Source organism: Brachionichthys hirsutus, chromosome 20 (genome assembly GCF_040956055.1).
Source record: "Brachionichthys hirsutus isolate HB-005 chromosome 20, CSIRO-AGI_Bhir_v1, whole genome shotgun sequence".
NCBI lineage: Eukaryota > Metazoa > Chordata > Actinopteri > Lophiiformes > Brachionichthyidae > Brachionichthys > Brachionichthys hirsutus.
The window spans coordinates 2,101,198-2,127,005 of record NC_090916.1 but is presented as its reverse complement, the minus strand read 5'-3'; the positions used below and the strand labels follow the sequence as shown (position 1 = coordinate 2,127,005).

General features: G+C 42.2%; 2 protein-coding genes across 3 annotated transcripts; both read left to right on the top strand.

The window, feature by feature from the left end:
* Positions 1-11,877, top strand: LOC137909579 (potassium voltage-gated channel subfamily H member 5-like). The gene is made up of 12 exons (XM_068754042.1): positions 1-73; positions 1,403-1,526; positions 2,069-2,175; positions 2,320-2,448; positions 2,792-2,907; positions 3,119-3,511; positions 3,601-3,693; positions 4,186-4,615; positions 8,085-8,284; positions 8,504-8,756; positions 9,025-9,221; positions 10,777-11,877. Exons 1-12 carry the CDS (start codon positions 1-3, stop codon positions 11,875-11,877), a joined length of 3,216 nt encoding a protein of 1,071 aa, XP_068610143.1.
* An 11,297-nt stretch (positions 11,878-23,174) lies between these two features.
* LOC137909499 (trans-L-3-hydroxyproline dehydratase-like) lies at positions 23,175-25,602 on the top strand. 2 transcript variants are annotated; one of them, XM_068753960.1, is made up of 6 exons: positions 23,175-23,256; positions 23,702-24,186; positions 24,261-24,430; positions 24,605-24,727; positions 24,818-24,955; positions 25,361-25,602. In XM_068753960.1, the coding sequence occupies exons 2-6, from the start codon at positions 23,709-23,711 to the stop codon at positions 25,484-25,486; spliced, it is 1,035 nt and encodes a 344-aa protein (XP_068610061.1). In that variant the 5' UTR covers positions 23,175-23,256; positions 23,702-23,708; the 3' UTR covers positions 25,487-25,602. The 2 variants fall into 2 exon arrangements, with proteins under 2 accessions (XP_068610061.1, XP_068610062.1); XM_068753961.1 differs by lacking the exon at positions 23,175-23,256 and having other exon boundaries at positions 23,685-24,186.
* The last annotated feature ends 206 nt before the right edge of the window (positions 25,603-25,808 follow it).

The window sequence follows — 25,808 nt, the reverse complement described above, 5'->3', positions numbered from 1 at the left end:
ATGCACGGGGGCAAGAGAGGTCTGGTGGCTCCGCAGAATACCTTCCTGGAAAATATTGTCCGGCGATCCAGTGGTGAGTTTTACTTTGAAAGGAAAACATGAATTTGTGGATGTTTATTTGACATGACAATTACAGTATGATGAGCTTCATAGTGTAAGCACAAAAAAAGAAAAGAAAGATGCAATCTTAATCTCATGATGGTTTCTTATAGACTAATTTAAAAAAAAGCAATTTAGAGCTAGATAAGTTTGTGTATAGATGTATTTAATATTATAGTCAACTGTGGTGAACCAAATTCTAAAGCAACAGCAAGACCTGGACTAGACCCAGAAAAGTATTACATTTAATACCTTTCTACTTTATGGCATTTTAAACTTCTATACAACCTCATTGCGTTTTGATATTATAATGACTAATAAATGAGAGCTGATGCGCTCGTCTGCAGCCACGTGAAGTGACTATTGTGTGTGCAGATTAAATACAAGTTCAAAGAGAAGAAAAATTAAACTGCAGGTTGAAATCAAGCTTTGGTTGCTTAGTCTGTCGATGCAACGGTGTTATTTGACATTATTTGTTAAGCAGTTTAAAAAAAACGGATTATTGTCATTTTGACAATAACATTGTGGAATTTCATTTCTAACACCGATTATATGTCTGTGAAAAGTGCATTTATGCTGTTTCATAGTGTTTGTTATTCAGAAGGTTATCACTGTGATTAAAAAAAAAAAGATTTGCAGTTTGCATGGTAGATGACAGTTTCACTGTCAGTGAAGCTGAATGTGTGTGAATTCAGTACACGTATAAATGAAGATGTTTTGCACCAGACCAACTGTAGTATAATTGATTATCCATGGATAATTAAACATAATGCAACTAAATGTCTGAAAACCTTTGCCCTGGCAGAACATCTTATGCCTACGGTAATTTAATCTGTAGTGGTAATTTGCAATTCACTTTGGCTTAAACTCTCAGACAATGAACAATTTAAACACCCACAAAGTCCAGACAGGAACTCACCCAAAACTGAGCCTTTAAACTGAAGACAAAATGAAACATGTTGAGAGTTGCAGTATTTTCTCAAACTCGATCACACAAGGTTCTGAGATTCAGGGCACAGACTATGTTGTGGGACAAACAGCTTTAGCATTTATTGAACTGTTAAATACCTGAAAAGTTCAATTTGAAAACATTACAGCTACTTTTTCCTTCATTAAAATAAAGTGGTGATTTGGCCAGGCCGTGAGTTTGAGCTGGGACCCTGCATAAAAAACATTTAGATTTAACAATTATTATATGATGTGAATCAGAGTTGACGTGTATTTTAACTGATTTTTCTGGATGTGTGCCGTTAGCAGTGACCAGGTTTGTTTCCGACTTCTGTGTCTTGATGTTTTATTGCAGAAACTAGTTTCCTGTTGGGAAATGCACAGATTGTTGACTGGCCAGTTGTTTACAGCAACGATGGATTCCGTAAGATGTCTGGATACCACAGAGCTGAAGTCATGCACCGGAGCAGCACGTGCAAGTAAGACACTTTCTGCACTGCAATAGCCTGAGTGTGGAGATACTGCAAGTATAGCTTGTATTTTATGGGCTTGTATTCTATGGGCTTCATGTGGTCTGAAGGGCAGGACATACAGGAAGTGAATATTACAGAGATCAGACTATGCACATCACCACCCCCCCCCCAGTAATAAATGCAAAAGCACCTAAAATTAATCTTTATTTGGTGGACAATAATTCAGTTATTAGTTGTTGTCCTGCTAGTTTATTTGATCCTATATTCACCGACAGAAAAAAGCATTAATGAGAAAGATCTCACAACAAAATGCTAATTCTCATCTTTGCCCCTCACCAGGTGTTTGACTGGATAATTATGCAGAATGACAGAAATTAAAGATGACTCCATCTCACTGTTATGCAGTGACTGCTATATAGATTTCATGAATAAAAATAGTCCAATAATAGTTCTGTCTATTTTATTGTCCACCATGACTTCTCTGCTCTACTTTGCTGATAATTCCATTTCAGTTTGTGCATCCCCCCCCCCCCCTCTTGTTTTAACAGTTTCATGTACGGTGACCTAACGGATAAGACGACAATAGACAAAATCAAAACGACCTTTGATAACTACGAGTCCCACTTCTTTGAGGTGATGCTCTATACGAAGAATAGTAAGTCCTACATGTTTTCACTGACATTAATGCATGGTTTAAAGTGAGCCCCCCCCCCCCCCCCCCAATAGCTTTTCCACATATTTGTCCTATTTACAGGCATCATTTTAAAATTTGGCATCTCGTGTCTGTCGTTTCCTACAGGAATGCCAATATGGCTTTACATGCAGGTAGCGCCAATTAAAAACGAAAATGACAAGGTGGTGCTTTTCCTCTGCACCTTCAGAGACATTACGCTGTTCAAACAGCCGATCGAAGACGAAGCTACGACAGGTGAGACAGTTCAGTGTTGTTTTTCCATCAAACGTCTGACTCACTTCATTATAGTTGTGTGACAAATATGTGTTTATTCGCTCCTGAAAATGTTTGTTATCTTCGTGTTCATTGCAGAGATTCATTTACTTATGCATTTACTCTGCACACGGTGTATAATTGCACAGCGCCATAAACTATTAGAAATGCTATATTTGACACTAATCCATATTTTAGCTTTTATCGTTCATGCAGCATAAAACAGTTCGGAGTAAGTAAGCCTCGGCGATGCGTTTGAATGTCAGATGCTGTGACATGCTGTGAGAGCCTTGAAAAAATGGCCTCCCTCCTTTTCTTTAACCAGGATGGACAAAGTTTGCCAGATTGACTCGAGCATTGACCAACAATCGCAACGTGGTGCAGCAGTTAGCACCTCTTAGCAAGACTGAGGTCAGCCACAAGCCCTCCAGACTGGCCGAGGTGAGCAACAAGAAGACTTTATTGTGTCGGAAGTTTATTCATTTGCGTCATCTACATCCAGTTAAAGAAAGAAAGAAGAGTCTGTGAAGCATTTTTTTGTTTCTAATTGAGAAATGAGTATATCCATCCATGAAAAATGAGCAAATCCACTTTGGACGCCGCAAACGTCACATTTCCGTTGATTCTGTGTCACATTCTCTCTCAATGAAAGGCCCTCCAGCTGGGATCAGATATTCTCCCTCAGTACAAACAGGAGGCCCCCAAGACCCCTCCACACATCATACTCCACTACTGCGCCTTTAAGACCACCTGGGACTGGGTCATCCTCATCCTCACCTTCTACACTGCAATCATGGTGCCCTATAATGTCTCCTTCAAGACGAGACAAAACAATCTGGCCTGGCTGGTGGTGGACAGCGTTGTGGACGTCATCTTCCTGATCGACATTGTGCTCAACTTCCACACCACCTTCGTGGGTCCGGCTGGGGAGGTCATTTCAGATGCGAAGCTGATACGGATGAATTACCTGAAGACCTGGTTTGTCATCGACCTGCTGTCCTGTCTGCCCTACGATATCATTAATGCCTTTGAACACGTAAATGAGGTGAGTAAATCCGTTCCTTGAATGCACGGCGTTTGCAGGATTCTTCTGTGGTGCATTCACTTACAAACACGCTTTCTGTATTTATGAAGGATGTGATCACGTCTGCTTCTTCAGCGAGTCATCTCCGTGATCCTTCACATTTCCACAGGAACGCCACGCGGGCAGAAGACTCCGTTCTCCCCGTAAGGAAATCCATGCTTTACTTTTGCAATTGCTATATTTTATGTTAAGAAATAAGGAAATTGCTGCTTTTCTTAATAATGGATGCGGCTTTTGCCCCAGCTAGTGGCAAATCCCTCACCTCTATGTGGTAATTTAGCATCTTTCAGATCTTTTTCTGTTTTTGGCTGTTACTGTTCACTCTCATCAGCAGTCGGAGCAGTTTTTAGTGAAGAACTGATTAAAATACTGTATGATCCATACAGAGACTGCAGGTTTCCCCATGAGTTGTTGAGACCTAAACGGAGGTAGAATGCAGTGAATATTTTATTTTTAGGTACCAGATTCCAACTCGTAATATTTATGCAGTTCTGCTGAATGTGTCAAACTCAGTTCCTTTTTTTTCATTATTTAAATTATTAATGGTGCGTCAACATATTTTCTAAAAGTTATTTTCAGAATTTCCCCAGCATGTCTGAATCTTATGCCCCCCCCCCCCCCCCCCCCCATTGTAGGGTCTCAGTAGCCTGTTCAGCTCCTTGAAGGTGATCCGCCTGCTGAGGCTGGGCCGAGTGGCTCGCAAGCTGGACCACTACCTGGAGTACGGAGCAGCCGTCCTGGTCCTGCTGGTGTGTGTCTTCGGCCTGGTGGCCCACTGGCTGGCTTGCATCTGGTACAGCATCGGGGACTACGAAGTCATCGATGAAGCCACCAACACAATTAAGACGGACAGCTGGCTCTACCAGCTGGCTCTTAGTATTGGGACTCCTTACCGCTACAACGCCAGCGGGACAGGACAGTGGGAGGGGGGTCCCAACAAGAACACGCTGTATATTTCTTCCCTCTACTTCACCATGACAAGCCTCACTACCATCGGATTTGGCAACATCGCTCCAGCCACAGACGGCGAGAAGATCTTCTCTGTAGCGATGATGATGGTGGGATGTGAGTACTCAGTTACTTTCCAACAATACAAACATTTGATTACTTTTTTTTTTTATTATCCTAGTTAGCTTTCTCAGGACTGTAGTTTCTTAGATGTTCTAAAGTACATATTAGAAAATACAAGTATTGGGTGTGATATAAGGTAATGACTACTGTTTCTGTTTCCGTCAGTGCTTAATGCAGGGGTGTCAAATTAATTTTCTCCAAGGGCCATATTAGCACTATGTTTGCCCTCCAAAGGCCAAATGTAAACCGTAACAGTAAAAATGTAACTAAATGTAATGTCATTTAATGTAAAATAAATGTAACTACTCCTTAACATGCTGTTAAATAACTTTTTATGTAACTCCTTAGTAATTACAATAAAATATTCAGTTTTGATATCACTTTGAAAAGGTTGTAACTTAAAAATTGTTAGAGATAAAGCCATACTGTAAATGAGAACAATCATAAGTATGAACCAAAGTTTATGATGGGAATAAATTAACACATCTAATAATGTGGAAAAGTTTCATTCAAATGCACTAATCACTACACTCAAAGCAAAACCAAAAAGCCACCACCTTGTCTTGTCATGGACATGCGCAAACAAAAAAAAAAAACAACCAAAGTGGGCAAGATAAAGAATATTCCCCGAGTCAATGCCGCTTTCAGGATCAGCACTGGACAGCTCCATATGTAGCCCTATGGAGCTGTCCAGTGCTGATCCTGAGCGCCATATGTAGCCGGGATCAAAATGTCAGCACATGCTGGAAAAAACTAAAAAGTTCAAATAACTTTGAATAGTCACCGCCAGCAGATTATTAATTTCCTGACTGCAGCGTGTTGCTATTGTTATTGCCATGTTGCTGAATTTTTCTGTTTGATCAGTTCACTACTTAAGTTACAAACATTGCATATTCAATTGTATAGTTGTAAAAATATACGGATAGATTATTGCCATTATTATAACATAAATCCTTTCAATTGATCACATGAAGAAAAACCACACTACTCCATCGATCAATTATCAAACTTATTCAAGTAAATAATGTTAAATAATAAATAAAGAAAAATATCATCCAACACAAATTATGACATTAAGTTTTGTTCAAAACTCTTTTGTCACAGTTGAGAGGAGCAGAACTGCAGAACAACCAACAAATGTGGGCTGTTAACATGTGCGACAGATGCATCATTTTACAAAAAATGACTTGGAGGGCCACATTTGACCCCCGGGCCTTGAGTTTGACACATGTGGCTTAATAGAAGAGTAAATGGAGATGACATTCTAAAGACAATTAATGCACGCAAGCGGCTACTTGGAAATTAATAGTATAAACTCTAAACATGTCAGCTGCAATTGACAGTTTATCGGGTGAAGCTTAAATCAAAGTGGCCAGAGAAAGGTTAAAATATTATGTATTGATTGGACAGAACTGCAGTGAAGTCAATTCAGAAAGCAATGAACATGAATTTACTCGAGTTAAGTTTGAGTCCCGCAAATTCGTACTCTGCCAGAGTGCTCGAGTACAATTAGTTGAGTTACATTCCACCCGTGCTGTGAACCCACCTGCTGTCTGTCAACGGTTTCTATTAGCCTGTTGTGTTGAGATAAGCTTTCAGGTCATGTCAGCAGCTGCAGATGGGACTGCCTGCCTGTCAGTAAAGTGCATGTGGTGTCGACGTGGTTCATGTTCAGCACAGATGTGAAGCTAATGCACCTCAAATGATACAAGCAAGATAAATATTCAAGTTTTCAAGCCCCACGGTTTCCTGTTTCTGAGCATCATCAGTGTGAGACCAAACCTTCACCTTTCCGTTTTCAGCTCTAGACAGGGTCACACTGTGGAACTATATTAAAGACGCCAGAGTGGAAGGATTAGCTATAGATCCTAAAGTATTTATCACTCAACTTTTTATTTACGTCTCTGTCGAAGACATACTTTTGATCATGACACAAATATTCCAGAGTAAATTACTTGTCAACCCAGAATGTTTGTAATTAATCCACGAAAAATTACTAAACAATCATATGATTTTATTCTGTTGTGTTTTTGAATGACTGAAGCGAGTTTAGCTCTATGCTGTTAATAAAAAGTGATGCACCCCCCCCCCCCCCCCCCCCATTAGAGCCTGTTCTATAAAACTAGAACACAACTATCTTCCAGCAACATCCGTGTTATTTTCATCGCCCGCCTCAGTTACAGTAATAGTTTGACCTTCGGTGCGACCTTTTGTACGAGTCCTCCGCTATAACTCGCCGTTCCTCATTGACCGCCGGCCCTCTCCTCTAAAACAGCATGTAAAGTGATGGCATAGAGAAATAGAAATTGCAAGTCAAACTGAAGCTGACAGGCGCGTGCAATGTTTGCATTTAAAGCAAACACCCAGTTCTCTGGTGGCGTGAAGATCGCTCAGTCGCACTTGGCAGGTCAGCTTCCATTATGGACGATAAATCTCCTGCTACAGATACAGCAATTACGTGAGCGGAAGAAGACAACGGGAGAGTTTGCCTGCAGGCTGGAGTAAAAGGACAACGAGCCATCACGTCAGATATGCATCCCAACACCCGTGATCCTCTTGTGGCGATGGGAGAGGACTCGTTCCTCTTGAGTGGGTAAAACCTCATGATAGGAGATGCCGTGTGACTCTTTGAGGTCACTGCAGGCCGCTTACTGAGGGAATGTGTGTAGTTACTTAAATTATAAAAAGCTCATTGACCGTTGCTCATGCCACACAGAATTATGCTGCGACTGTGGAATACAAGTGCAGCAAAGTAAACTAAAATGTTTTTAGTCACTTTTTATATATATATATATACATACACACAGGTATAGTACTAAAAAGCTTTCTGATCCCCAAAATTCAGAATATCTTCTCACACATTTCCCATTCTCTTCTTCCCTCTCATTACAAAACTGATTCTTCTGACAGTTCACCTTAAATTTAAATTTTACCCATCAGTTATATAAATCAAGGTATTTGTGATGATGGTGGTAAATAAAATACTATAAGTGTATTTGGCTATTTGTGATTATAATTCTATTATAAAAGCATTTGGTATATCACAGGACCACACACTAACAGACAAGTTGGAGTGATTAAATTGCATGTTTTTGGAGGTGGAAGGAAGCCGGAGAGATTTCCGCATAGGTAGAAATTGAACCCGGAACCATCTTGCTGTGAGGCTAGAGCGCTACCCACTGCGCCACCATGCCGCCCATCAATTGAGCAGTTTACGAGAAATGTTTAAGCTATAAATGGATGTTGCACTTGTACTCAACAACCAATACATAGCTCCAGATTTAAGGTGAAATACCTGAATACTGTTTATATGACTATTATAGTTGTTTTGACCTGAAATAATTTCATAACTTTATAGGAATAAAAATATCCAATGATTTACTTGAAGAAAACATATTCCTTCTTCTAGTGGTGCTAAATCAATCCATGTTTTCACGATGTTTGCTCTTGCCTTTTGTTGTAGCGCTGCTGTATGCAACCATCTTTGGAAATGTCACCACCATCTTCCAACAGATGTACACCAACACAAACCGCTACCACGAAATGCTCAACAATGTGCGTGACTTCCTCAAACTGTATCAGGTTCCCAAAAGTCTGAGTGAGAGGGTCATGGACTTCATCGTCTCCACCTGGGCCATGTCTAAAGGCATCGACACAGACAAGGTATTATTATGGTCTGTCACTTACATTCCTACAACATACTCTTGAAATACAGATAGTAGTGTCTACATGTGTGTTAATGTGATGCATGAGCCCCTATCATTTTGTAGTCGTGAACATAGACCTTAACTAAAAAAAACCTTTGGCTAGATTTTCCTGCTTTGCACCACTACGGGTATAAATATATCTGATACTACTCTGACGTCTCGCCTTTTCCGTCAGGTTCTCTTGATTTGTCCCAAAGACATGCGGGCAGACATCTGCGTTCACCTTAACAGGCAGGTGTTCAACGAACACCCAGCCTTTCGTCTTGCGAGCGACGGCTGCCTGAGGTCCCTGGCTGTGGAGTTCCAGACCACACACTGTGCACCCGGAGACCTCATCTTCCACATTGGAGAAAGTGTTGACACCCTCTGCTTTGTGGTCTCCGGTTCACTTGAAGTCATCCAGGATGATGAGGTCATAGCAATACTGGGTAAATCAATATATTATTATGGAATACATAGTTACCTTTTACCCCTGGCAAAGATAACAGTAAAGTAAAGGACGTTTCAGTGCTAAGATGGAGTTCAAGAGTTCCAGGGTATCCTCTATCCTGATATATTCACTTTTATTCCTTGTATTTTATCATCCAAAGCTCTGTTTTTCTTTACCGCTGCAATTTATGTTCTCTATATCATTGTGTTCCCTTTTTGTATGTCACACATGTCTAAAACATATCACTGATCTGTGGCTCCTTACAGGTAAAGGTGATGTTTTTGGTGACGTGTTCTGGAAAGAGACCACACTGGCCCGGGCGTGTGCAAATGTTAGAGCCCTGACTTATTGCGATCTGCAAATCATCAGGAGAGACGCTCTGATGAGGGTCCTGGAGTTTTACACTGCATTTGCCAACACGTTCTCCCGCAACCTCATCCTCACCTGTAATCTACGAAAACGGGTAAATGGATCGAGTTAAAAGCAGAGAGCTAAACTAGAAAGAATCACACAAATGCCATTTTACAGTCTAGATTGGGTAATATAAATATAATATAAAATGAGTTTCAGGTAAATGGCTCTCTCACCTCAGTGTTAATACCATATAGCATTGTTCAAAAGTTGAGGGAAGCCTACTTGGAACATTCACAATACTACCAGATCATATGCAGCTACCAGTAAGCTAATGAGGTAGCTGCACAAAGTCCAGTCCATCTCAAATGAAATCTTTCCACTAGAATAAGCAAAGTGTTTAAAGGTCACGTCAAACACTTCTGAACGTGCACAATTTTTCCAGCAACATTCAGTTTTCAGAAGTTTATAAAATTAACCAAATAAATAATAATAATAATAATAAAAAGTAGTTCAAACTAAGACTTTATTAATATTTGATGGAGGTTGTTCCGGGCTTTAACATTAATTCCATTAAGATAGTGAGACGCATTTCTTTCCCGTCTTGAAAGTAATTTCCTCATAATGTTCCACATCTGTAATATTATCCCATGGCATCAACGTCACATTAATTCTTAACGAATATTCCACGGTACACATGGTCCCGACAATGGCAATAAAATTGATTCTGATTTTGATTCCTAAATACTGCAGAGATACATAGATTTAAAAGATTATCTAACCAATCCCACAGAACCACATCTACTCAATATAAATCTGTTGTTGACCAGTCAGGAAAACCTTTCTGTCAAGAGTACTCAAACGTAATCGCAGCGCAGCAGTGCATCTACATTTGTGCGTCTTGTGGCTCATAATGATTTCACAATGCTTTAAGCAACTATACTTCTCATGCCTTCACTGATTCTCATGGCATCTTATATCACCAGACATGCAGCTTCAATGAAGCAGCTCTAAATCAGTTTCAAGGCACGTTGTGGCCACATGTTGAAAGATTAATGGCTTGTACTTTAAATGTATTCAATGGAAATAAAACCATTTATTATTCATTTGTGCAGCTTTAGGAAAGTGCTTGTGCCGTCTTTCAGCCATTCAACTTTCCTTTGCATGAACACAGTGGCAATCATGTGCTGCTTTTTAATCGGTGTTGTGTTATACAGTTTATTTTGCAAATTTAAATTGCATGCTTTGCTCTTCATGTTTGAATCACTCTAGAACTTGTGGGATCAGCATTAGAAACTTCCAGCAGTAAATCTGTGGTGGCTTTGAATAAAAGAATCAAAGTTAACTAATTGCTCGCTAGTATGTAAACACAATCAGAGTTCATAGATGTAGCAAGAAAAGTTGCCGAGAAGCTTCATCAGCTTCTCTTCTTTTTCTTCTGAGCAAATCAAAAACTCTTAAGGCCTCGATATTGTTCTGTCCCCACTCTAAGAGTTTCCCTTGTGCATTGCTACTTTGGAGTTTTAAATATTTTAGCACACACACACAGCAGGTCTCAACTATTATGTTTTATTTAAAAAGGTACATCATAATAAATGTACATTGTGCAGCGCTCTACTATTCGCATTAGTCACTGCCCTCATTCACAGATCGTCCTCTCTTTGCAGGTAATCTTCAGAAAGATAGCCGACGTGAAGAGGGAGCTGGAGCGCCAGAGGAATGAGGTGGCTCTGTCCATTCCTGAAGATCACCCCGTCCGTAAACTGTTCCAGAGGTTCAGGCAGCAGCGAGACATTCAGACACCAGGAGAATCTCGCGTTTGCTGTGATCACAGTAACTGCGTGCAGGTGGCGCCGCAGCGCCACCACGGCTCTGACTCCAGCGCTTTCATGCGTTGTCAGACTGTCTCTTCTCCGCAGCAGGAGTACAGCTCCACGGTGCAGAATAATGCACCCTGCACAAGAGGAGCGAGGGCAGGGCGCATGGTTGCATCTCCTCAAACATTTGCCCGTGCCGATGATTCAGGGCGAAGCGGCACAAAAGCAGCTGGGGAGTCTTTGTCAAGGCCTTGTATGGAGAGTCAGCCTTGTCAGAGCAGCGGCGCTGTAGGGGAGGGAGCTGTCGGGAGCGCTACCAGGGGTAGAGGCGCTCGAGGTTGGGCAAAGTTTAGAAACACTACTTCTGCTGCGCCACCACCTCCTATCTTTGAGCAGGAAAAGCAGCCAGAAGAAGCAGTCGAGTGGTTAAAGGGATCCAAGTCTTCAGAACAGTTAGCTGACAAGAACAAGGATTTGGAGGAACTGGGGAGTGAAGAATGTGGAAGCGGTGCTGGAGAAACAGGTGGAGAGATGAGCACCCTGCACAAAACGGACTCTTGCGACAGCGGTATCACCAAAAGTGATCTACGTTTAGACAGAGCCGGAGATGCAAGAAGCCCCTTCGAAAAGAGCCCGATGGAGAAGAGCCCAATGGAGAAGAACCTATTTGAGCACAGCATTGGGGAAGATTCCATCAAGCACTCCGTTATTCGGGCAGCGCCTGAACACGCACTCCTTCCAATGATCCTAAATGAAGCCAAGCTGGAGCTGAAGGCAGATATGCAGATCCTGAGCAGCCGTCTGTCAGCCCTCGAGTCTCAGGTGAGCGAGATCCTCAGACTTCTGTCAAGCAAAAGAAGACTCTCGTTGCCACCAAATTCTTCCTCCAAGGCCAGAGTGAAAGGTCAAGACTCCAAGCTTGATACAGAATTAGATGACAGACCTTTATGAAGTTTTTTTTTTTTTTTTTTGCCTCCCTGTACCTCTGTAATACTTATAAATGCACCAGTTGCAGGACTGCAAAGACATTTTTTGCATAAAACACCGGACAGCATGAAGAGATTCCTGCCATGTTACTTTACATATCATAAAAACAAAGTGATTATTATTTGACTTATGAATAATTGTTAGATCTTGTGCGTGCTAGATTTAAGAATGCCAGGAAGAAGCAATTATTAAGTATTGTTATTTTAGAAAATGGTTTATTTGTACATGCAGTAGATACATATCTCAGGATAGTCCAATGAAGACTTTGAGGCGTCTTGGTTTTTTATCTAGATCTTTGCTCAAATTGCGGACCCCAATTCAAAATGGTCCAGATAGATAAATGTGTAGTTTTAAGCACATTTGTAAATGTTGAAAATGTTCTGCCTATTTATTTGCAGTTTTCCATCAAACCTGACATGAGGTTTGAGTAAATAAGAACTTGCCACAACCTTTATAATCAACATTGTTCATGTCTTACAAAACATGCTGTAAAGCTTTTTTGAAAAAATGTCTTCCCACGTCTCGATTTGCAGGAGACTGCTAGTTTTTCCTTGATTAATTGTGACTAACTTTCATCAAATACAGTGGTGAGTGATTGTTTCGCCATCTTAAGTTTCTTCTTAGGTTCAGTCCCAGTTCCTAAACCTTGCAATTAAGTCCTAAATACGTCGTAACCGACAGTTTACTAGTTGCACTTGCATGCATTTCGAAATTAACACACACTTTCAGGCCCTTTTCCTAGATTTCATCATTTAGATGACAACATATGAGTGTCTATGAGGATAGGTCTTATTACATGATCATATTATGTATAAATGCTTATCTGCCAGTGATAAATAGAACATTTGTAGCCATGGTTTTGCCATTTGTGTCAGCACGTGAAAGGAAATCATTAATCTGTCTGTACTATTAGGTGTATAATTAGAAAACATTTTAAAAAACACCTTCACTCTTTATGATTGTTTACGGAATATTTTTTGTAACCCTGAGTGCATGTCACAAGGCTGAGCATTATTACTGGCTTCAGAGAACCAGACATCTTCATCCGTCTGCCCGGGCTTTAGCGACAGACACCCTATGATGAAGAGCGTTGCTGCACATTGTTTGTTTTGCACTTCAGCTCTACCTACAAGGCAAGTGAGTTTTGAAATGTTATTGATTTTTAACTGATTTTAGTTAAGTTATGGCTTTTTAGTATGTTACATTTAGTGGTGCCTCTAACCATGTTGGCTGTACGCACCGGCATGCGGAGGCCCCACAGAGTCCGGTTTAAGTTCAGGGAGGAGGATGGGAGGCTCCTGGGGATGTCACGTTTGGACTTCTCCAGGAGGCTAATCCAGCAGGCCCTGGAATTTAGACCAGACGATTTACATTGTATATTGACCCTCCCTTTTAACAAAGGATTTGATGTGAGCTTCGTTTCTGCTTCAGCACTGAAACAATTCTGGGCAAGGTTTGAAAACGTGAAGACCCAGTTCTCTGTGTTTGAAATTGAGAAGCTGACTGACAATAGCTTTAAAACGGTTATTGTCAGGATGTTCAATGAAACGGTGAAAGCAGGAGACATTTTGGTTTGGCTGGGTAGATACTGCACGGCCAAAGGACAGGCTACCAAGGTGAGGGATATGGACAGAATATGGAACTGTGCCTGGAGGGTCCCCATTCAACAATGGGAGGACCCTCAGGGCTTCCAGGGCCTGAAGCACCTCCCATCCATGATAGTCCTGGGAAACGACCGGGGCTACATCCATTATCAAGGACAGCCAAAGCTGTGCCACAAGTGTGGTGAGCATGGGCACCTTGCTGAGGCGTGTCCGCACATCATTTGTGGTAAATGTAGAGAGATTGGGCATACATTTGAAGAATGTACCAATGGCAGGAAGTGTAATCTCTGTGGAGTTACTACCCATCTCTTCAGAGACTGCCCAAACTCATTTGCCAACAAATTGAAAGCCAGACCGATCATTTTGAATGACACACCTGCGGAGAATGGCTGCAGAGTGCTCAGACTCTCACAGTCACTCACACAAACACCGGTATGGAGACCTTTTAGAAGACTTGCAGTCCCACATGCTAGGTAGGGCACCATTAGTTGTATGGGGTGATTTTAATTGTATTTTATGCAGGCAGGATAGGACGAGAGCAGGAACAGATTTTTAAGAAGATAAGACATCGGTTTTACGTTCAAGGAATATGCAAGTGCAATGGGTGGTGCCTGGAGGTGGCGCTGCGCTCTATTTGAGCAGCATCGTTGAGCAGGAACAGGTGTGTCTGCAGCCAGAGTAAGGTGAAGGATACCGATGGCGTTGGCTGGGCCGATACGCTGTTTTCCTGTTTTATGTATTTTTGTGAATAGAACTGCTTCAGGGTTAGATGCTGTCAGGAGTTGTGATTCCTGGAGAACATCGTGAATAAACCTGGTGTAAACATGTTTATGTTTGTTAGTCCGTCCTGGTAGTGGCATCATACGTCTGAAGGACGGACTAACTCCTTATTTTGTTTGTTTGTTTTTGTGTGTGTCGGTCACTTCCCTTAAATACCGTTCAGTCGGGTTAGGAGGATCTGGGTTTTTTGCCGTGTGTATACTTTCTGTTAAAGAGTTTGCAGTGTTTCCTTTGTATACTTTTAAGCTTGCAGTGTTTGGGCTTTGCATGTTGGCCCGCTATGGTGCTTAGATCTCCAGAACATCGGCTGAAACGGTGACAGTGAGGGAACCAGACCAGCTTTGTTTGTATGAATAAATATTATCAACTTTATTTGGGATCCTCTTTTTATTCTGCATCTCTGCACCGTAATAAGGATTTTAAGCTGACTGACTGTTTTAAATCCATGCATCCCAGAGAGGAGGGCTTCACCTGGACCAGTGGTGACGGCACCAGAGCTCCCCACCTTGCTGCAGCCAGGGATGCTCACAGAGAGTGGGTTCAGGCAGGCAGGCCCAGGCAGGGGCCTGTTCTGGACCACAGGAAGCTGACACATGCCAGGTACAAATCGGCCAGTCGCTATATCAGCAGGCAGGAACAACTAATGAGAGCTGACTCTCAGCTGTAATGTAACTGGGTTCTGGAAGGAGGTGAAGTCCTTGAATCGGGGAAGTGTGGCCCTGCCGTGTTCTGTTGAGGGAGTCACTGGATCTGATTCTGATAATATAGCTGAGCTGTGGAGGCAGCACTACTCTGCTATCTTTAACTGTGTTGACAGCGTCCCCTTTCAGGTAGGGAGCGTCCCTGACAGCGAGTTCCTGAAGCTGAGGGAGAGAGCCGTGCCAAATAGTCTCCTTAGAATCCTGGCATATTGGTATGCAAATCAGACCATGAAAGTTAGGTGGGGTAATGTGGTCTCTCCTCCTTTTACTGTGGGGAACGGTGTCCGCCAGGGTGGTCTTTTAACTTTTACATGACAGATCTTTCTGTGCAGCTCAACAACTGCAATACTGGATGTATTCTTGGTAACACCTTGATCAATCACTTCATGTATGCTGACGACCTGGCCATATTGTCACCGAGCAGTGCTGGCTTCCAGCAGCTCCTGGACATATGCACTGGCTATGGCATCAGGTTTGATGTAAAGTATAATGCCAAGAAGAGTGCCGTCATGGTCTGCAGAACCAGAGAGGATAAGGGTTTGGACTTCCCAACCTTTTATCTGTCAGGGCAAGTGCTGTCTGTCTGCAGCAGAACTAAATATCTGGGCCACATCATCAATGACCAGCTGGGAGATGATGATGACATGTATAGACAGCGGCGGATGCTGTATGCGCAGGCTAACATGCTAAAGAAGAAATTTAGTTTTTGCTCTGAAGCGGTCAAAGTCACCCTCTTCAGGGCCTTTTGTACGCCGCTGTATACTGCCCCCTTGTGGGTCAGGTACAAACGGACCAGCCAGCAGAAGTTGAGGGCGGCATACAATGACTGCATGCGGATACTTCTCAGGAAGCCAAGATGGTCCAGCGCCAGTGAGATGTTGTGTGTTGTGTGGTGTCGGGGTTAACACACTTAATGCTCAGCTGAGACACCTGTCATACAGGTTTATATGTCGTCTGGATCACTCAGGGAATGTCATCAGAACACTGACTCATTGGTACCTGATGTTATTATAGGATCACTGTGTTTGTTGTGTAAATGTTGTGTGTTGTTTCTTATTGAACCATTGTGTCTGTAATAAAGATTTGATGATGAGGATTTAGGCAGGCAAGAAAAAGAAAGAGGAAAAACAGACGCATGACGGGACTGCAGAAGAGATTACAGCGTTATTTTAGATTAACCATTCAAGGATTGGATTTTAGTGAGGAAATAAAAAACATCAAGTGTGAGATGTCAATTTTATTAGAAAACCAAAGTAAGGGTGTCATTTTAAGAAGCAGGGAGAGAAAGATAAAAGGGAAAAGTGCACAAGATATTTCTTTAGAAGGATTTTAAATAAAGGAGGGGCAATTTTAAAACATGGCACATGGCAAAGTATGCGAGTATACCAGAAACCTGGCGAAGCAAAAACTGCCTTTGAATTTGTGAACTTAATGAGATTGAGTATTAAAAATGCACCCTGGCATACCCTGATAGTATATGAGCACAGACATGTCAGTACACAAAATGCTAGTCATAAATTAAATAAAACAGGGGCAATTATAAAACTGACAGATCCCAACGGATGCACTTTTAACACCTCCGAAAAAATCAAAGAGCATGTAGAAAGCGTTTACTCTGAATTGTGTAATATGATGTGTAATATGCAGCAGAGAGGGTGACAACCTTCTTGTGAAGCAACAGCGAAGCCATGTTACAGGAAAATAAAGCAGGAAAAGCATTTATTCTCAGTTAAAATGCCCACCCCTGCAGCTGTTTGGGGGGTGACGATTGTTCAGGAGACAGTAATTCACTCGTAAAGTAACGATGGTTGTGTGTAGACAATGGAGAGACCGGAGAGGTTGAGGCAATCTTCACACATCATCTCCTCCCCGTCAGCTGATGGGGAGAAAACGAAGCCAGGAAACCGAACATCCTTGAACAATCGGACGACCTCATTTTGTGGAGGATTCCTCTGCACAACTTTGCTCAGATGATGAAATCCACACTTGAAAAGCAAACATTCTGCACGAACACAAGGAGCTGTGGCAGAAAGCAGGGAGGAAAAGTTTCATTTCTCTTTATTGAATAAACCTGAACGAGAACAGGCCCCTTTTTGGTTCTTTATTTTTAGTAGTTGCGCAAAGCCACAATTTTCAAACAACTTTGCAAAATATTATTTGCCATTAGGGTTGTTGGATCAACAATGGATGCGTGAGCTGTGCATGCATTTGAAGCTCCATCACTCATTTTAGAAATACATTTGACACCTCATCATGTATGCAGACCTGATGAAGACGAGGCATGTGGGCAGTGAAGGCAACACATTTATGTCTACGTGAATGTGTTGATGGAGGTTTCCCATTTTCTTGTATCTTATTATCGCAGTTTGATCGGCATGCAGATCCGAAATAGTCGTTCAACGTCGTGACGCTGAGATCCTTTCAGACGTTGTGTGACGAATACCCAATTCCTTCTACTAAATACTTTCACTTGGAACGGTGAGACTTGGCAGAAACAACAAATAAATTATTCTTTTTTTTATTTTTTACTTTTCACATCCGGTTTTTGAATTCTAAACGGCTTCCAGTCGATCAATCCAAACGTGTCAACTGCAAGAAGCCTGTGCAGTGAGGCGGACTATTTAAAGAGGGAGTTTTTACAGGAAGTCTTCAACTCATTCTGTGTCCACGATTTCAGTAAAAAGGGAACTTCACCATTGCAACATTCAGGCGTTCAGTTATTAAAGCCCTGCTACATGACATAACGCCATCACATGCATTTCAGACCCCGACCGACAAAGTCAGAGGCTCGTTTGGTGAGATCACTGCCTTATTGAACTTTGCTTTGAGAATGAACTATTTTATTAAGCATACACTGATTTTCAATTGAATTTCATGAAATGGTTTTGGAATTTTAATGACTTGCTAATTTAATATATTATCATTACTATCAAATAGAAGAGATTGTATCACAAATTAATAACTGTTCATAAACTGTATGGTATAAGAAATATTTTGAACAAGAACAAGCAAAAATGATCTCTCAACTTTAAAAGTGTCCTCTTGTTCCTTCCAGGCTTGTAGATCATGAACAGCAATAACTCCTGCGTCTCTGGGAATGAAACCGCCACATGTCCGGTCCCTGGCTCCTCTGCAGGACTCGCTGCAGGGCTGACGGTCTTCTTTCTGCTGCTTCTGCTGGCAGCTGGTGTCATTTTGTACATACGTTGCAGTTCAAATAGGAATAAGTTCCAATTGGGAAATCAAAGAAGCCAGAAGAAGGAGGGCTGTGCAGAGACCACAGAGGCGGATTCACACCACTACACCTCTCTGGACAAACAGCAGTCAAGAGGACACAATCCTGTTTATGAAAACCTGAACGCTCGACCTAAAAACAAAAGTTGTGCAACGACTCAGGGCAGGTAAGCTGGACTCAAAATAGTTTAAGCCTGTGCTGTAAAAGTTTTAACTGGGCAGGTTGAGCTTCAACATTTTTAGTCCAATATTGAGGAACTGTAAAGCTAAAATGTTGCCTCTGAAATTAAAGCGGCCTAAAAACAGATCAATACAGAAACAGAGGAAAAAAAGACGCAGTGTTCTGAGTTTCCCTCTTTTGCACAACCTTGCTCGATAGTGTGTACACAGTTTGGGCGGTATCTGGGGGGGGGGGGCGCCCTTCTCCTTCCACGTCGTGACCTGGTGACTCAGCACTGGAGTTTGGCTGATGGCACAATGGCCTCAGAAACATGAAGGAGCATTACCCACCGGCCTTCTTATTCATCCACAGGTTGTTGGGCAAGCCTGAAGAGGATTTCTATTTGCAGTGTGACGTACCAGACGATGACGCGATATACAGCAACGATCCGAGATGCAACCTTTCCATCCTCCCAGCCTCCCGGGAAGATGACTTGTATGTTATGCCAGATTCATGATTTTTATGTACAGTTTTATAAGGCTGATACTTTAATACAGCCAACCTGTACCCCAAAAAATATTAAAGCTTTAAGTTTGTGTTTATTTATTTATTGACAAGACACACATTGTTAATGCTTGAACATGACACAATGAAATCACATTTACATTTATCACGTTTGATGAAGCAGGTCTATGAGATCTTGATGTGATCGTCTGCCACCAACAAAGTCTATATTTATTACATCAATTTCTTTCAGTTCAGACTTATTTTCCTCATAAGTTTATTATAATTTGGCTGCTAGTTTCTCAGGCAGTTCAGTGCTTTTCTCACATCACCATTAACATTTGCACAGCACTAGTGCATTTCTCAAAACACTTAGTGCAAACTGAAAAACCTGCAAATATTATTTTCAAATACACGTTTTCACTACATCACAACGAATATCATCCCCTGCAATCCAGCGAGGAAAGAATCTCCAGGAGTGGCGGATCCACCCTCTGCATGACGCTGCATCCATGGCTGCTCGCAGCACATAAAGGTATAACATTTGCGTGACGGAATTTGAAAAGTTCAACAATTATACATGTAATGAAAACTGAGTTTTATTGGGAATGACTATTCAGCATTCATAATTAAACTAGAAAACGACAATCAGAGATTGCAGACCCTCGCCTCCAAAAGACTCTTTGATCTTGTGAGACAGTAAACAGGGCTTCCGGATCAGAGGGGCCAAACCTGCTCTAGCTTGCTGCTCCGGAATGTACTACAAGACTCCTTCTGGACTCTTTTTCCCCATCATGCCATTCGTGTCCCTCCCACGGAGTCCTGCAGCATCTGTTGACAATATTTTACTTGCCATCAAAATACCATCAATGCTGTCAGTTCAACAAATACACGACCACATGGCAAAGTATGCAAGTATACCAGAAACCTGGCGAAGCAAAAACTGCCTTTGAATTTGTGAACTTAATGAGATTGAGTATTAAAAATGCACCCTGGCATACCCTGATAGTATATGAGCACAGACATGTCAGTACACAAAATGCTAGTCATAAATTAAATAAAACAGGGGCAATTTTAAAACTGACAGATCCCAACGGATGCACTTTTAACACCTCCGAAAAAATAAAAGAACATGTAGAAAGCTTCTACTCTGAATTATACAAAGAAAAACCTGTTTTTATTGACACTATGAAAGAAGTTTTAGATTCCATTGAACATGTTTTAAGTGACAGTGTGCTTTTATCCCAAGATTTTACATTGCCCGAGAAATAAATGTATGCAAGCTTTTACGAAAGGGAAGTCCCCAGAACAAGATGGACTTCTGTTGGAATTTTATTTGACTTTTTGGGATCTTTTAGCACCTGACTTACTGCCTGTTTTTATGGAATTTGAACGACTGGATTGGTTCCCTGACAGTTTTAGGATAGGGATAGTGACACTCCTAGTCAAAAATCAAAACCAAGACCGACATCAGGAACTGGAGACCGATCACGCTTTTAAATTTTGACCGTAAACCTTTTAGCCAACTTGATTCACCCGGATCAAGCCTGTGCCGTCCCGGGGAGGAGGATCACCGACAGCCTCGTACTGATCCGAGACACTGTCTGTTTTGCGAGAGACAGTCCCTACAGTCAGTCTCTTCCAGTGTGACTGTAGGGAGGGGGACTTGTGAGTAAATGCATTTTTTACATGGACGAGATCAACATTTTTTGCAGTGCTATTTTATCTGTAAACTGGACACTTGACTGACTGCTTTGGGTGGACCTCTGGGTCAAAATTAAAAAGGAAGCAAGACCTGAGCCCAATTTTATGGACCATGAACAGTGGCAAAAATGACAGAACTGCCCCCGACAGGTCAAAACATTCTGTTATGTGGAAGCTAAGGAGCTGATCCCTCAGTGGAAAAGCAGTAGCAATAACAGAGGCTCTCTGCCGAGCACCCCAGTCCCCCTTTATTGTGATTTACACCAAAGATAATGGCCCTACATTTGGTTTACCTATATTTTTAGATCCTTCAGCCATGAAGAACATACCTTTAGCAATGGGATTCACATTAATAGTATTAATAGAAGTTATTCACAGAAAGCATACTTTCACTAATAACAGATTTTTGTGGATCTATATCCATAGATTTTATCCTGAACACAGGATGATGCATAGAACGGGAGAACCTGAAAAATCCTGACGAAACCGAGAGGACGTTCTGTCAGAGAACTGTCCAGAGAGGCAGGAGCTGATTAGGTGAGATGTGTAACAGGTGCGTCTCGTTCAGTTCAACGATGCCTCTGCAGCTGTGCAGGGGCAGAAATCAACCTGCAGCAAAGGTCACCATAGCAACCCTCACATCGGGTTTTAATGTAATATTTTTTCCTGATCTCATTCTAGATCAGATCGAGAAGACATTTTGCATGTCGGACCCCTTTATGACTGATTTTTGGTGAGTGAATTGAATGCAGATTTTACAAGTCATTTTGAAAAAGCCTCCATTTTCCACAAACATTGGTCAATAGTCAACAGGTATTGAAGAACACATTTTGAATCTCCACTGACTGCAATGTTAATGAAAATCTCAGTGATTCAGCTGTTCCTGGTACAATTACCAACATTTCCTGAAGATTCCATCAAGATCCGTCCAGAACCTTTTGAGTCATCTTGATTTCAGACAAACACACCAACGCGGGCAAAAACATAACCTCCTCGGCGGCGGTCGAGAAGCTTACTTATTGTTGACACTGATTCATGTTGCTTATGCGTTTCCCATCTAAGCTTTAATTTGTTTTAAATTACAGAAAGATTTGTATGAGTTTATATGTGCTGGCTATAAAATAACAATTTGTTGGGTAGAAGATGAATGGAAAGATAGTAATTTAATCCTCAACCAGAAGAACCTGTGTATATGATACTGATTGCCGGATTAGACATGAAAGAAAACCCATATTCCATCTGGAGCTTGGAAGAGAACACAAACTGTTCATTTAGAGAGTAGAGTGCGTCCATAAAGTATTCACAGCACTTCACATTTTTTTGTATGATATTTTGTTACATTGCAGCCCCTTTCCAAAATAAAATACATTATTTTGTCACTCAAACATCTGCACACAACAACCCATAATGACTGCAAAAGTTTCGTAGTTTTATTTGTTTCCAAAAACGTATTTGCATGACGCAAGTGTCCACAGCCCTTTTTTCAGTACTTTGCTGAAGTGCCTTTGGCAGCAATTACAGCCTCAAGTCTTTTTGAATATGATGCCAGAAGCTTGGCACACCCATTTTGGGCAGTTTGTTCAGACGGGAGCATCAACGCACAGCCATTTTCAGATGTCTTCAGAAACGCTTAATCAGATTCAAGTCTGGGCCGCTCAAGGACCTTTACAGACTTGCCCTGAACTCATTCAACCGATAGCTTGGCTGTTCGCTCTGGGTCATTGTTCTACTGAAAACTGCATTTAAAAATGTTCTGTGGAAGGTTTTTAACCCGCGTTGCCGCTGCACATTAAGATAAGGCATTCATCTTTCCTTACTTTGCAACAATAAGGTCTTGAGAGCACTTTTTGCTCTCTGCTTTTTGCTTTTTGCTTTTTGCTTTTTGCTTTTTGCTTTTTGCCCAACATGCCCTGTCTCCCGTGTGCTGCCGCACGGCAGTGTGACACGTTTTTATAGGCCAGCAGCCGCCACTGAACCAGCTGAGATTAATTTGCACTGACAAGCGGCAGGATTGCTTTCTAATTACTGATAGATTTCGGCTGGTGTCCTCGGCTTACCTGGCTGTTGTTGTTGTGCCTCCATTTCTTTGTGTTTAATACTTTTTCCCTTGTCATTTAATATTTTTTAAACACGTAAAAATATCAAAATCTGGTGAAAATGTCATGTCATTAGCCCGTTGAGAAATAGATTTCCTGACAAAAAAGGTGACGAGATTTGTTCTCTATCACATGTTCAATACTTATTTTGGACTTATATAAAAGACTGATTCGGAAACATCCAATGCATGGGGTGTGTTTGAATGTCGTCTGATGCGTGTTTTGGAAAATAATTCTGAAAATCCAAAGCCCCCAGGAAAAAGTAATCTAGTTGGCACTGCAACAGAAACGTTGGACTCTAATTATTATTAACAGTAAAACAAAATCTTTAACATCCTTAATTCCATTCCTCCCGTCGCTGATCAAACTTTAATCTCTGGCTCCACCGAATGGCAAGAAATGCCATACAGGTGTTAATGTCGCGCATGCAGTCCGTCCTCCGGAACACCAGGCGGCGCTAATGTCTCATTTAAATGACGTGACGTAACGTTTATTCATTGACAATAACAAAGTGCGTCCAGCTGTTTCAGTCCGAAGTCCGAAGACTCGTTACCCACCAGGTAAAAAGAATTACAGCTGGAAGAGTTAATTTTCTGATTTCTAATTCATGTGATCAACAATGATTGTCAATCCCGAGATGTGTCGAAAAGTTGCAAAAGAACTTTAACCGTCACTTTGGAATAGTCCTCAGAAAGAAGTTCATGGAGGAAATGTGACGTAACAAAGACATGAAAGGGTTCAATAATTATAATAAAGACAAACACAACGTGCTATTATCGGATTATTAGCGTTTCCCTTTTTGTGTTTTGGCCTCTACGAGGGATTTCATGCCCTTCCTCGTATAACTTTAAGAAAATATCAATCACCCAAAAAGACAAACACACTCAATAATTTCATTTCATAAAATGAGTTTAGCTATGTTTTTAAAAATGTAAAACCGTGTTCATAAATGTTGTCCTAAAGCATTGGTTTAAAAATTATTATTTTTAATTTTTCTAAAATTAGTGCGGAGATGGACTTGCAGCTTCCACCTCACGAAGGAGACGAGTTCTCAGTGGTGGACATGCACACAGGAGGACACCCTTTACGGATAGTCCTCAGTGGCTACCCGGCAGTCGAGGGGGACGGCGTGCTGTCCAAACGGCGTTACGCCCGGGACCACCTGGACCACCTCAGGAAGACGCTGCTGTTCGAGCCCCGGGGACACTACGACATGTACGGGGCCCTGCCGGTGAAGAGCGAGCTGCCCGAGGCCGACATGGGGGTGCTGTTCATGCACAACGAGGGCTACAGCACCATGTGTGGACACGCCATCATCGCCCTGGGACGCTTTGCCGTGGACTACGGACTGGTGGAGCGGCCCCGGTCTCCAGAGACCCAAGTGAACATCCACTGCCCCTGCGGGCTGGTGAAAGCGTTTGTCGAGTACTCTGACGGTAAAACGGGGGCGGTGAGGTTTCACAGCGTGCCAGCCTTCGTCTTCGCTACAGGTAAGATGCGTGAAAATGATCCGAAGAGGGGTCCACGTGTCCTGCGGGACTCATGAAGGGACCTGTCCTTCTAGATGTGACGGTGGCAGTGGAGGGATTCGGCGACGTGACGGTGGACATCAGCTACGGAGGAGCCTTCTACGCCTTCGTCAGTGCCCAGAGGTTCGGCCTCGACGTGTCCAAGTCCAGGACGCGAGATCTGGTGGACGCGGCCACGGCCGTGACCGACGCCGTCAAGTCTCAGGTGGAGCAATAGACTACAGTACCCATGATTCAGAGCGAGTGGGAGAGCCCAAAGAGGAACATTTCTGCTCCTCGTGAAGCCGCTTCTTTCACAATATATTGAGAGAAAAACAAATGCGTACGAGAAACGGGTTGATCTTACATTCCGTCTCTCTAAGACCCGTTTGACCTCCAGGTGAAGTTCCGCCACCCCACCAGTGAGGATCTGGCCTTCTGTTATGGGACCATCCTCACCGATGGCAAAGATGATTTCTCCTCCGATGCCACCGCCAATGTCTGCGTGTTTGCAGACGCTCAGGTACCTCGGGTGGGGAGGCCGCCTCATACCGGACACACACGGAGCGATTCAATATCAAGAGGTTTTAAACCGATACAAACCTGGTCGCAGGTGGACCGGAGCCCGACTGGTTCTGGTGTGACGGCGCGAGTGGCTCTCCAGTATCACAAAGGGCTCATCCAGCTGAACCAGGCCAGGACCTTTCAGAGTGGAACCACTGGATCCCGGTTCACAGGGCGAGCCGTCAAGGTACCAGCGTTGGAGCCGGTTATGTGATCGCCCAGAATGGATTAAAGTTTGAGGCACATCTGGATTCTGATGCTCAGTCAAGATCACTTTGTTTTTTTTTATCTGACTTTTTGCCCAATATATCATTAATACGGTAAAAATACCCAGGCGTGTACAACTCAAGCCATCACAGAAAATGTCTGTTTTTATTGATGTAGGAAATGCATCTTGAACACTAAACGTTTCCCTTCTGACCAGCATGAAGTATGAACATCTCTTTGATAATGAATCCCTCAGTTTGCCTGCTCAGGTGGAACCGGTTCAGAATGACATTAATGACTGGATGCCCTCTAAATACCTTTATGATGTCGATGGCTGTTGCAACAAAGAACCGCCTGCTTGGTTGACGCCTTCGTTTCTGTTCAGGAGACTACGTGTGGCGACTACAAGGCCGTCGTGGTGGAAGTTGCTGGCAGAGCCTTTTATACCGGAGCTTCACGCTTCGTCCAGGAGACGGATGACGAGCTGAAACACGGCTTTCTGCTCAACTAAACCTGCATTGCACGTTGTGTTTGCACACGAGCGCTCCAACAAGGGGTGTGGATCCATAATTGTGTAAGGAAAATACAGTGTTCAAATATTCCATTGACTTTGGTTGTTTTGTTTTTCAAGATAATATTTTTTATTTTGAATTAAAAGCTCTAGTGTATTGAATTTCTTGGTAATTGAGTCACAGGCAATTAAACAACTTCCACCTCATCCTAATCTAAGGGGGGCACCGAAACACCTGATAATCCCTGTGTAGATAATCTAAATGAAATAAATCCTTTCCAATAAATATAAACCCATCAAATCAATCATATCAATTGCATTG

Bases quoted from the DNA above. Each gene is read 5' to 3' on its own strand.
- LOC137909579 (XM_068754042.1), top strand. From the start codon at position 1: ATGCACGGGGGCAAGAGAGGTCTGGTGGCTCCGCAGAATACCTTCCTG. The intron at 2,908-3,118 runs GTGAGCAACAAG...TCTCAATGAAAG, and splicing joins AGCCCTCCAGACTGGCCGAG to GCCCTCCAGCTGGGATCAGA. The intron at 3,694-4,185 runs GTAAGGAAATCC...CCCCCATTGTAG, and splicing joins CAGAAGACTCCGTTCTCCCC to GGTCTCAGTAGCCTGTTCAG.
- LOC137909499 (XM_068753960.1), top strand. From the start codon at position 23,709: ATGGACTTGCAGCTTCCACCTCACGAAGGAGACGAGTTCTCAGTGGTG. The intron at 24,187-24,260 runs GTAAGATGCGTG...CTGTCCTTCTAG, and splicing joins AGCCTTCGTCTTCGCTACAG to ATGTGACGGTGGCAGTGGAG. The intron at 24,728-24,817 runs GTACCTCGGGTG...ACCTGGTCGCAG, and splicing joins GCGTGTTTGCAGACGCTCAG to GTGGACCGGAGCCCGACTGG.